This window comes from Urocampus carinirostris, chromosome 13, assembly GCF_059441175.1.
Source record: "Urocampus carinirostris isolate Australia breed hairy pipefish chromosome 13, RoL_Ucar_1.0, whole genome shotgun sequence".
Lineage (NCBI taxonomy): Eukaryota > Metazoa > Chordata > Actinopteri > Syngnathiformes > Syngnathidae > Urocampus > Urocampus carinirostris.
The window spans coordinates 33,448,093-33,460,485 of record NC_142361.1 but is presented as its reverse complement, the minus strand read 5'-3'; the positions used below and the strand labels follow the sequence as shown (position 1 = coordinate 33,460,485).

At 40.5% G+C, this 12,393-nt stretch overlaps 1 protein-coding gene across 3 annotated transcripts in view; it reads right to left on the bottom strand.

Annotated features, from left to right (window-relative positions):
• Positions 1–12,393, bottom strand: part of LOC148354382 (stromal membrane-associated protein 1-like) — a 122,877-nt gene that overhangs the window by 39,517 nt on the left and 70,967 nt on the right. For all 3 annotated transcript variants that reach the window (XM_088351711.1, XM_088351712.1, XM_088351713.1), the window contains one exon: positions 6,391–6,451. In XM_088351711.1, coding sequence (XP_088207837.1) covers positions 6,391–6,451 — 61 coding nt within the window. The remainder of the gene's footprint in view (positions 1–6,390; positions 6,452–12,393) is intronic.

Below are 12,393 nucleotides of genomic sequence, written 5' to 3'. Positions count from 1 at the left end.
GGTTGTATCCACCAACTCTGTTTGTCCCTCAACCCCCCCGAAGGAAAACAAAGCCTGCTTACAACAAAGACAGTTAGTTCTTTGTTCCTTTATCTCTTTGTTTCCTTATCCTCACTGTAAATGTGAAACTGGAGTCGTCCAATTTCGTTGTCACAGCATATCCTATGTTGTAACAATGACAATAAAGGCATCTCATCTCATCTCATCAGCCGTACCGCTTATCCTCAATGGGGTCGCGGGGGGGCTGGAGCCCATCCCAGCCATCTCCGGGCAGTGGGCAGGGGACACCCTGAACTGGTTGCCAACCAATCGCAGGGCACACAGGGACAGACAACTCATTCGCTCATTCACACCTAGGGACAATTTGGACCGGCCAATTAACCTGACATGCATGTTTTTGGAATGTGGGAGGAAACCAGAGTGCCTGGAAGAAACCCCACGCAAGCACGGGGAGAACATACAAACTCCGCACAGGAATATTCTATTCTATTCTAATATTATTACAATTGTTGTTATATAATCGGTGTATTTAATAGGAATAGAGAATAGGGAATATAAGCATTTGCTTCTGACGACCCCTTTTCGAACATATTATGTAATATTATTTTGTTGTTGAGTTATTGTTTTTCTTCTGTTATTATTTTAATGTTCGAATAAAGTTTTCATTCCTTTTCATTCCTATTTTTCTACCCACAGAACGTTATACACAAGCAATCCGATCCTTCTGCATAGGCTGGCAGCTAATCAATTTCTCTTCATATTTTCATCTCCATTTTGAAGTAGGGTGATTCAATTATAGAGATGAGCTTCATCATCACCAACCATGTTTGCACTGAGATGGGGATGAGATCCCTCGAATTTCTCCATGGAAACAAAGCGATTGTGTGTCTGGGGGGGATTTGTAATCATCGAGTATTCGATGTTTTTACCTCAATCAAAAACAAAATCACACACGTAGTAATATATTTTGGTGTTAACGTGGTAAGAATTATTTTTGAAGATTTTAACTAACGTATTTTCCGCACTACAAGGCCCATAGGGTTGTAAGCAATGTTCCCTGTAATTTTCCACGGGTCTGAGCGTCCATACAAAGTCGGCGAGCAACGCTTGAAACAACAGTGAGCAACCATAATCCCAAGTGTGGCAAGATAATTATCAAACATGTCCAAAACTTGACATCAAGTTACATTTTGCTGAGTTTCCGGCAATGCAAAATTTGTTTTCTCTTTTGAATGAATTGACTCATGTATTATTGCAAAGGTTGTACGGCCTACAAACGTCGTTTGTTCTTACAATTCTTTCCCAAAATATCCATTTCTTTTTATTTCCTGATATATTTTGTCGCATAATATTAACATTTTGGGGGGCTTATTTCGTCGGTTGTAAGATACAGAACTGTACTTAATCACATTTTTTAGTGGAAGTACAATGTTGGCAACAAGATTGACTTGATATCATTGGAAATTATTTGAATGCAACACACTATTTCTTCTTTTTTCCGTGTTTTTTTTCCACTTTTTTTTTAAATTCCTTTAAAAAAAAAATCTCATTGTGTTGATTTTTTTTCCCAGCTGTTACTTTTTTCTTTTTTTCCTACATTTCTTTCTTTTCTTTTTTTCTGGCTTTTTTCTAAATTTTTCCTTCTTTTTTCTTCCTTTTGTTTCTTTTTTTCTCAGCTTTTCACTGCTTTTTCATTTTGGTATTGTTTTCTTTTTGGTTCTATTCCCCACCCCCTTCCTTTAAGTCATTTTGTGCATAATTTTACATACTATTTGGTCATGTTGGGATTAAAGAAGCAAAAACAACCTGAAGAGCCGTTTAGAACCCGAAAGAGCCGGTTCCTTTTAGTGAGCCGAGCCGAAGAAGCCGGTTCTCGACAAATTCTACTAACTTTACTCAACTTCGTTCTACTTCGACTCCACTTCAAAATACCGCATTTAGGACACAAAGTCAGGGGAACCCGTGTATTTTTACCTTCATGCACTGTAACTTTGACTTAAGTTGCTTCCTAATTAGTCATTTTGAGCCCTCATTTTTGTGCGCTGGCTCGATTTTCTTGTGCGCTGAGAATGTGCGAGCAGTCCGCAATTGCGCATGCGCGCAGCTTAGAGGGAACACTGGTTATAAGGGGCAACCCCCAAAAACAATATTTGTGATATAGTTTTTATATATAAGGCTTACTGGACTTGTCATGATTACCGATTGGAATCACTTGTGCCCAATCATTTAGCGCCAACCGCCGCGGGTTGTGATTGGCTCCCTGTCACTATTTCAACCCACTCCTCTCAATCCCCTGTTGTCAGTCCGTCTGAGAATCACCGTGTATACTAGGCTAGCCTTTTTTTGACCCTGACTCGCCTGTCTCGTTTTTGCTCCCGTTTGTCTCCAGCTACGACCTGTTTGGATCCTGACCACATCTGCTCTCCCGTCCCGGCTTATGACCGACCCCTTTCATTCCCGACTACGTATACTCTCTGGCTTACGACTCATTTCCGACCTCGACCATGTCTTGCTCTCTCTAAAATGATGACTCACAACACGTGGTAAGCTTTTTCTCCTGGCTTTGATCTCTTTGATCTCCGGCAAAACGAACATAAAATGCGACAGAAACAAAATGAAAATAAATCCAAACAGCTTGCCAACATCATTTTTGCCGTTCCATGTATTCCGTTACTCCCCAAGCCTGCACAAAAATGAGTCATTTTATTCATATTTAGTTTCTTTTGTCTTTTATTAGCATATTTGGTATTGGAGTAATCCAAAAGTCATTGAAAGTAATCCAGTTAAAGTAACCCTACCCAACCCTATCCAGGACTAACCAATGCAAAGCTCAGCCCATTATACATTAATCATGCATGACTTGTGTATCCCGACTTCATTCAAATGTCCACTAATGGCAGACATCCATCAACTCCATACCACTGCAGCGTTAATCTAAAACTGTAATTACTTCTTTGGACATGTTGGGTTTCATTTGCATAAATGAATGAATGAATGAATGAAAAATTTCGGACATCAAAATAAAAACAGAACAAAAATAATAATTTAACAACAAAATAATGTTACATAATATGTCCGGAAAGGGGTAATTGGAAGCAAAATGCTTATATTACCTACCCCTTCATCTTCCCCACCAAATATACTAATTATATCACAACAATTGTAATGATATTAATAATAACAGCTTTGATATAAGAATAGCAACAATAACACAGAGTTAACTCAACGCACTACAGTGGAACCTCGCTTGATTGCGGTTCCACTTTTGCGGGTTCAGAGCTTCGCGGGTCTAAGAAATATACCTTACCTTCTCAATAAAAGCATTTATTAACTTGACGCCATTGAGCGCGAGCTTATGTCAACTGAGGACACGGTATGCACACTCTTATTGTGAAGGGGAGGGGGAGGCCCTGACACAATGCTTAGTCATGGTGGTTATCGCTTCGCTCACCCCCCCTCCTTTAACTCCTCCCACCTCACCCCCTTCTTATGTGACGCTCAGTTTATCACAGAGGAACTCGGTGACGCGACTTAAGTATATTCTCTTCTGTCACATTTCATCTCAAGTTTGACTTTATCATACCAAAAGCGAGCGGTTGTTTGTACTACCTAAACACGGCTAATTGTGTGTATTTGTTGTAAAAGCCGTTCTATGCCGCTAGCTAAAGTATGTTGTTATTGTCAGAAGGTAGCTCTTTCGCTTTCATTAAAATGAACACAGACCATTTTTTCAACTGTTGTTTCCCAAAACGCTTCACAAACACTCATCAAATATCACATTTTCACTGTTTTTATTTTCAATATGTAACCGGTAGTGTTAACAAGCGAAATGAACTGCGATGGCTGCATGTGGTTGAGAGCGGTTAATACAATCATACTGAATGGTTCGTAGTGGTTTCGCCGCAGTCCTATTCCGTGTACATACAACATATTTTACAGTTTTTTTTTTGTTATAACATGAATTTCACTCTCTCTCTATATATGGTGTACTGTATACAGGGGGGGTACACTGTATACCTGTTTACGTTTTTTTAAGCATTTTTGAAGGGGCCCCGCTACTTCGCTGATTTTCACTTTTCGCGGGTGGTCTCGGTCCCCATTAACCGCGATAACCGAGGGATTACTGTATTCCCAATCTCCCGCACCACTCATACCCCCACCTCCTCATCTCTGTATTCCGCCAGGAAGGTTCCTTTGTATCTAAACCTGAACAAGTGAATAGTTAGACAGAACTAGAGAAAACATAGTAAATACAATGCATTATAGTTTAAAATGAATTTGGCTTTATTAATTGTTGAAATGTTTTTAGATACTTTAGTTTGTATGTGTCTGATGTGTGTTTTCCAGCTTAATCTATTGTCTATTATGACCGCTAAAAACGTCATTTCTGATACAGCGTCTATTGCAGCACCATCCATTTTTCCTTCTATATCTTGATTTGCCTTGCGATTACCAAAGAATATTACTTTGGTGTTATTTAAATTTAAAGATAATTTATTTATATCCATCCATACTTTTAGGTTAATTAATTCACGATTAATACAGTTTACCAGATCAATATAGTTATCATTTGAATAGAAAATGTTAGTGTCGTCTGCAAATATTATTATTTTCAATAGTTTTGAAACATTAAAAATATCGTTAATATATAAATTAAATAACTTTGGACCCAGGATAGAACCCTGTGGTACTCCACAACAGATGCAGTGCTCTTGTTTGCCGGCGTCCCTGGGTCCTCGACGCATCATTTTTGCTGGGGACGCATAGTCTCAAATCAACGTGCGTCCCCGGGACGCAACATTTTTGACACAAAATTGTCATTATTACCCGATTCCATTTTTTTAAACAAATATTTACCGCACTCCAAACTTTTCGTCAGGCAGATCCGGCAGATGTTGTTTTGGTCTCGCGGTTCGAGTTTTCGTCTGCACGCCAATCTCGAGTTGTGTAGTGAAAGTCCGTCTCTTTTTAGAGAACCGGCTTTTTTGGCTCAACTCATTAAAGAGAGCCGGCTCTCAAACGGCTCACTTGCTTTGATGTATTAGGAATGATTATGTTGTATAAAGAAGTTAAGAAAAAAGGAAGTATAAAATGAAAAAAAGGTTTGTGGTTGTCCCTTTAACCGGTATATTACCAACAATAGTTTGATGCAGAAAATGAATTCATAATTTCATGATTAAAACTAAATGAATATATAGATTTTTTATTATATATTTGTCACCGATTGGGGACCAATTGATCTCTGTTGGGACCCATAGATTTTTGAGCATGGGAGTCCCCGGGACCCATCACTTTTCACAGGTAAAATGAACACTGCAGATGTCCAAGTATTTAGATTACAACCCTCCCATTTTTACATATTGCTTCCTTCCCGTCAAATAACCACACCCCTGATGCCATATCTTTCCAGTGTTTTTAATAGTTTATTATGATTACCGTAAATTCCGGACTACAGAGCGCACCTGATAATAAGCCGCACCCACCACATTTTAAGAGGAAAACCGAATTTGTACATACACAAGCCGCACCTGTATATAAGCCACATGCGCCCAGATTTAAACAAAATTAACCCAAACCTGACTTCAAATCCCGCGATTGAAACTAAATGTCCTTCATTAAAGTCCACAGTCCAAAAATTACAGCCAGCAAAATGAACGGAAAATGATAGCGGTACTTAAGGTTTGATGCAGACCTGAAGGGTCCAGGTCCCATTGAAAGTAATCCAAAGAAAAAAGTGTATATTTCCAAATGTAAGGGTGGGAAAAATATATCAGATGACTCACACAACTCCTTTTTCTTTAACCAACTTTTTACCCCCTCTTCTTTCCTTGTCTGTCCCTCACCTTTAGCGGTCCCCACTTAAACTCGGCACCCCGCGTTTGTTCCGCCCCTCATTTTTCCCTTCACCCGTGCAAAACATATCAGAATAAGTGTCTTAAATAAATACAATTAAATACATTACAAAAAAATACAGTTGCAAATACATATTGTACATGGGTTACACATATTTACAAAGAAAGACGGTACACCGAGAGAGTTTTCAAAGCTTTAATAATAATAATATAGCTTTGACAGGGCAGTTAATGGTAGCAACACTCGAGCGCCGCTAGCGGCCGTTAGAAAAATGACATAAATTGGCCGCATCACTGAATAAGCCGCAGGGTTGAAAGTTAGGGAAAAAAGTAGCGGCTTATAGTCCGGAATTTACGGTAACGGTATCAAATGCTTTTTTTAAGTCAATAAATACTCCGACTGCGTATCTCTTTTTTTCTATGCTAAGGGTGATTTCTTCATCTAAATGACACCTTGGGGAGAAACTCAGCACATGTGCCAATTTTCTATATTGGGAATGTTCTCATGATCGAGAGAGAAGGTTTTCTAGTTTCTTACCCAGACCTAAAAGGTCCACAGGCGCCTCTTGACTTTTCTTGGGACTGGCTCGAGACTCCGGCTGTGTAAAACGAATGAAAAACAAAGAGAAAATGGTTAATTCGGCAATGCAGATATCAGAGGGGAAAAGCTGGCCTGGAAGCGTAACAAGTATAACAAGGGTGACTGCGAGGGATTTAAGGGCTCTACAGGGTTGTTAACAAACCCAATTTCCCCTCCAACTAAAGATCGATGGGTCACATTAAACGCAATACTTTTTCCAATTCCAGGCAATGAAAACAATTACGGTGTCCACGCCTGAACAGTAATGCATTGGCTGTGAATCGGGTGCAGGGACTGCAAAAACACACGGAATCGCAGCAGCAAGACAACCGGATAAGTGCGAAAAACGTTTGCTTTTCACGCTCCGATTAGTTGAGAGTTACAAGAACCTAAACGGCCCCGTCCAAAATGAAATCTAAGAGCAGCTAATTACACAGCAATTTTCTTTTTATCTTTTGAGTGTGGAATTATCTGTTTTACTACTGTAAGGCTAAACCTTTATTGGATTTCAGCATACTATATAAAACGCATTATTAGTTCTCGGGTGTGAACTTGAATATTGATACATTTCTAGTGGGAATACAGCTCCTGTGATAATGCCATTTGCTCAGTTTTAAACGAATCAATGTTATAAGAGAGCAGAGAATAGCTTCATTTGAAGCAACCTGCAATTGTTTCTGTTGTTGATAATTTTTTTTACAAAAGAACAGAAAAAAAAGAAAAAAAAATGTGACCAACCAGGTAAACTATATCTACCCTGGTCATATCCCTCGAGAGGGAGACCGGCAGAAAGACAAACACGTACACAAAAACAGAAAACCAAAAAGGAAAGAAATTAAGCAAAAAACATACAAAAATTGAACATGGCCAACCGAAATGCCCAAACAAGTTAAGCCCCTCGGCACCCAAGTTGGTCATGCTTTCGTCCCTCCAGATGAAATTGGGACACAAGAAAGCGGCCATGTCACTCTGGTCAGGGTGACACAACACACTCTTCTGTTAAACAGAAGGGCCCGACAGCTTTCACTGGTTTACCCCTGCGGCATCATACAGGTACCCTGCCCATCCCTTAGAACAGGGGTGTAAAACTCTTTTAAGCTCGGGGGCCACACGATAGAACAAACATTCTCTAGTAGATTAGAGAGAAAGAAAAAAAAGAGAGAAAGAAATATGAGAAAGATAGGGAGAGAAAGGTAGAGAGGGTGGGACAAAAAAGAGAAAGAGAGACAGACAGAGAGAGAGAGAGAGCATAAGAAACAAGAGATAAAAACAGAAATAATGAGAGAGGGGGAAAGAAAAAGAAGGAAGTTCAAAGAGAAATAGAAAGAGAGAAAAAGAGGAGAGAAGGGGAAAGACAGAAGGGGAAAGCAAGAGAGAGAGAGAAAGAGAGTAAAAGAAAAAATGAAAAGAGAGCAAAAGAAGGTTAAAAGATATAGAGAGATAGAGACAAAAAGGAACAAAGAAAGAGAAAAAAGACAGAGAGAGTGAAAGAGAGAGAGTTAGAGAGAGTGAGAGAAAAATGGAGGAAGAGAGAGAGAGAAAGAGAGATTAGAGAGAGAGAAATACAAGTGCAGCGTTTGTGAGAGGCACCAGGCTTTGGCAACATCAAGTTGAGATATTTAAACCTGCAGCTTGTTTTTCTCTTGCGCTTCTCTGAGCGTTGTCTCGCGGGCCGGATTCAATCCCTTAGCGGGCCTGATCCGGCCCGCGGGCCACCTGTTTGACACCTGTGCCTTAGAACGTGTCTAAACATCCCACTATCCTTTCACAACCCCTTTCCACTCATTCCTATCACCAACAAGAGCTTTAGCTACATTTAGACATCTTTACTGAAGTCCACTCAGAACACCATCCATCCACGTCAATCGCGGCCTTCCTCTTGGTCTCCTTCCATTCACTTCTGCTCTGTAGATCCTCATCAACATTCGCTCCTCATCCATCCTCTCCATGTGTCCAAACCAACCGACTACTCTCTTATCCACACGCTTGCTCAGTTCCACTACTACTCCAGTTCTGTCTCTCACAATTTCATTTCTCAGTCTATCCAATCTTGTCACTCCTAACATACTCCTCAAACACTTCATCTCAAAAACATTCAATTTCCTTCTTAAATCTGCGTTCAGGCTCCAAGTCTCTGCACCATACAACACAGTCGGCACAATCACACTCTCATACAGTGCCCTCTAAACATCCATACTCATACTTTTGTGGCTCATCACTCTCCTCAGAGCAACCAAAACCTTGCTTCCTTGATTTACTCTGTGCAATACCTTCCACTCCATTCCACCAACTGCAGCCACATCACAACCCAAGTACCTAAAGCCATGATCTTTGATCATGATAATTTCCACAATGTGACGTCATACCACAATACTTTTTCGATTGTGTTTTTGGATGTAGATAGATCCATTCTTATGTGGATTGAACTTTTCTACTCATTGTTTGAGGGAAAGAATACATTTACCACATTTTGAACCACGAAGATGTCAGAGACCAGAAACGGAGACAGGACCCACTTGCGTTCATTTTCTCAGTTTTATTTAGAGGGAAGAAAAGGCTTGCCACCACGATCCGGTGATTGTCGATCACGGGTAGCAGATTGTTAGGAATGCGGAATCTGCACTTCCGTGGCGAGTGAAGGCAGTGTCGAGAGCGGGAGAAGAACAGGTCAATGGCCGGGACGGTGGAGCAAAAACGTAATCGAGTTCAGAAAAGGGGTCGGTGCCAAGAATCAAACGGGAATCAGGACAGGATAGAGTCAGGGTCGAAAAGGGCTTGCCTAGCAGGAGCTGAGGTTTGCAGACGGACTGACAACGGGTGAGAGGAAGACGGGGGTTTGAAAAGAGATAAGCAGCCAATCAGCGTCCATGGCCGTTGGCGCCAATGGAGCAGACTCAGGTGCATCAGTAATCATGACAGAAGAGTGATTCGTACATGTTTTATTTTGATTAAGTAGGAAGATAATTGTAATTGGAGGATAAACTTTTTGGAATTTGTAGTTCAATAAATGTTGCTGATTGAGTTGGTCGCCGATTAATTGTTGCACCTTCTACTAATACTGCAGTGTTCTCGTTTGCCCGCGTGCCTGCGTCCTAGACGCATCATTTTTGCTGGGGACGCGTAGTGTCGAATCAACGTGCAACTTTTTCGACACAAAATTGTCATTATTACCCGATTACTTTTATTTTTAACAAAGATTTACCGCACTCGTCAGGCAGATCCGCCATTGTTGTTTTGGTCTCGCGGTTCGAGTTTTCGTCTGCACGCCGACCTTGGCAAACGAGATCTCGTTTTTTCGAGATGACGTCATTGTTGTGGTGGTTGTCGTCGATTTAAGGTGAAAATCAACACAAAATTGGTAATTTCTTCAATGTCAGTAATAAGTCGAAACATAATGCCGAAACGGCATTAATTCTGGCACGAAAAAACGGCGGGGAAATTCTTCGGAAGATCGTTAGGAAAACACGAGAGGCTAGGAAAACACGTATGTTGAAGCGAACGACTCAACGAAAGAAAATAAACAAAATAATACTCCTAAGCAAGATAAGGACTTTTCTGCCAAATTGGACTTAATTTTATTCCTGGTTACGCTATGAGGAGGATGATAATGGATTGGACCTTGAGAAGGCATTACAACTGTGGCGGGACAGCAAACCACGAAGAATATATGAACTGAAAAATAAGTGATAACTGCTTTGTATTACCAATTACCGTATTTCCGCACTATAAGGCGCACCTAAAAGTCTTAATTTTTTTCAAAAGCTGACCATGCGCCTTATAATACAGTGCGCCTTATATATGGCTCAATATTAAATCGCAAGGTCTCGCAACTTACGCAACAGCCGTCGACTCGATTTTCCCCCGAATGTGGAGTAGTCCGCGGTGTATGCTGGGATTTATATACCGGCGTTTCATTGGCTAACCAATGTGTCAATCATCATTTGAATCGATCACTATTGGCTAAAGTTATTCAGAGCCTCGGATAGGCTAGAGGGCCGAAACAAACCCTGCAATTGGCCGAAAAAGATGTGTCAATCATCCTTTAAATCGATCGCTATTGGCTGAAGTTATTCGGAGCCTCGGATAGGCTAGAGGGCCGAAACAAACCCTGCAATTGGCCGAAAAGGATGACTGAATAGCAAGCTTGCTAAAGTACGCCATAAAGAAACATGTTTCATTAGTCTGTATTTGTAAACATTTTACTCCCCTGGATTTACTACACTCACGGTTGTAAGAAGACCATGATTGCGTATCATTATTGAACGTGAGAACTTAGTTGAGCTATGCAGCTTTATATTTTACCGGTATCTTGTTTTAGGACGATCTTGATGTCGCTGTGATGAGTTGAGTGAATTAAACTCAATTCTAAGTGTTTATTGTCATATGCACAGTAAAGTTGCGAGCGAAAAAAAAAATAGAAACTAAGGAATGGTTGGCATTTCTTGAATTCTAAGACTTTAACCTTCCGAATGATATTTGAAATGATGCATTTGAGTGACATCGTACGGACACCGCATCCGCACGTGTCTACGGCACGTATTTGCTTCTTTGCAAGCTTTGGGAATGTTAAGGGGGTAATAAATTGGACTGAATCATCTGACTGTTTTGTCCACGTTCCCATTGTAGCGCCTTATAATCCGGTGCGCCTTATCTATGGAAGATATAGGACCAAAAACTATTTTTTGGGGGTGCGCCCTATAACCCGGTGCGCCCTATAGTGCGGAAAATACAGTAACTGTGATGATTAAAACTGCATGAATATATAGACTAATATTTCAGCAATATTATTTTGTATAATTTACAAGATTGTGAACTGAAAAATCTGAAGTGATAACTGTTTTGTATTACCAATAAACTGTGATGATTAAAACTGAATGAAAATATAGATTTATATTATATATGTGTCGCCGATTTACAATTTCAACCTCGATATCACTCAATTTTGGGGACCCATAGATCTCTGTTGGGACCCATAGATTTTTGAGCATGCGAGTCCCCGGGACCCATCACTTTTCAGAGGTAAAATGAACACTGATACAGTGTAAAAAAAAAAAGGTGCAGGTAGAAAAACTACCACCGATAAGTGTTGCTTAACTAATGTTGTTAAATATAAAGAATTATTGTCTGGACACACAAAATCACCCCACATCCTTAAAATTTGCATCGACGTTCCCGCAAATCTGTCTCTATTCCTTAAGACCAAAACCATCTCGTTAGTGGGACACGTTGAGTTTTCCTGCCCCACGGAGAGTTTTTGAGTCACAAACCTCTTAGAATTAATTATCCGGGGTGACAGCAGTGAGTGATGTCGCCAGCAGCAAGGTGGTCAGGGACTACGAGAGGCTGTCGGCATCGTTCTTGCCCGAAGCGATAAAAGAGAGGAATTGGAAGGGAGGCGAGAAATCGATAGAGCTTCACCCGAACATGTGAATAGTCTTATTTGATGGCCAAGTGCTTCAGAAGGGAAAGCAATCCCTGAAACACCGTCCGTCACATCCGATTGTTGTAACATTCACACCAGACAAGACATCCGTCACACTAAACAGGGTAGGCCGGTTATAGACCTGATGTTCACGACGGGGCCTTCCACTTTTTTTCCCCCGTTTTTTTCTTCTTCATCCAACATGAAATACCCTGGGATTGCCGAGAATAATTAGGTTGGGTGGAAACCTTCCAGAAATGGTAATGCGGCTGATAAATATTTATAAAGCACACAAAACTGGACCTAAGATCCACAGGGTTCCATTGCCATCCCGATTCCATCAGAGTATGAAATGGTACTTGAATACAGGGAGAGCTCTCAGAGAGCGCAGACTATTTACCGAGGCTTAATCTTTTTTCTCTTGTGAAACGGAGGAGAAAACAAATTTGATCTACGCTATGGATATCTAAAACAAGGTTTTAGACCAGGGGTCGGGAATCTTTTTGACTCAAAGAGCCATAAAAGCAAAATATATTAAT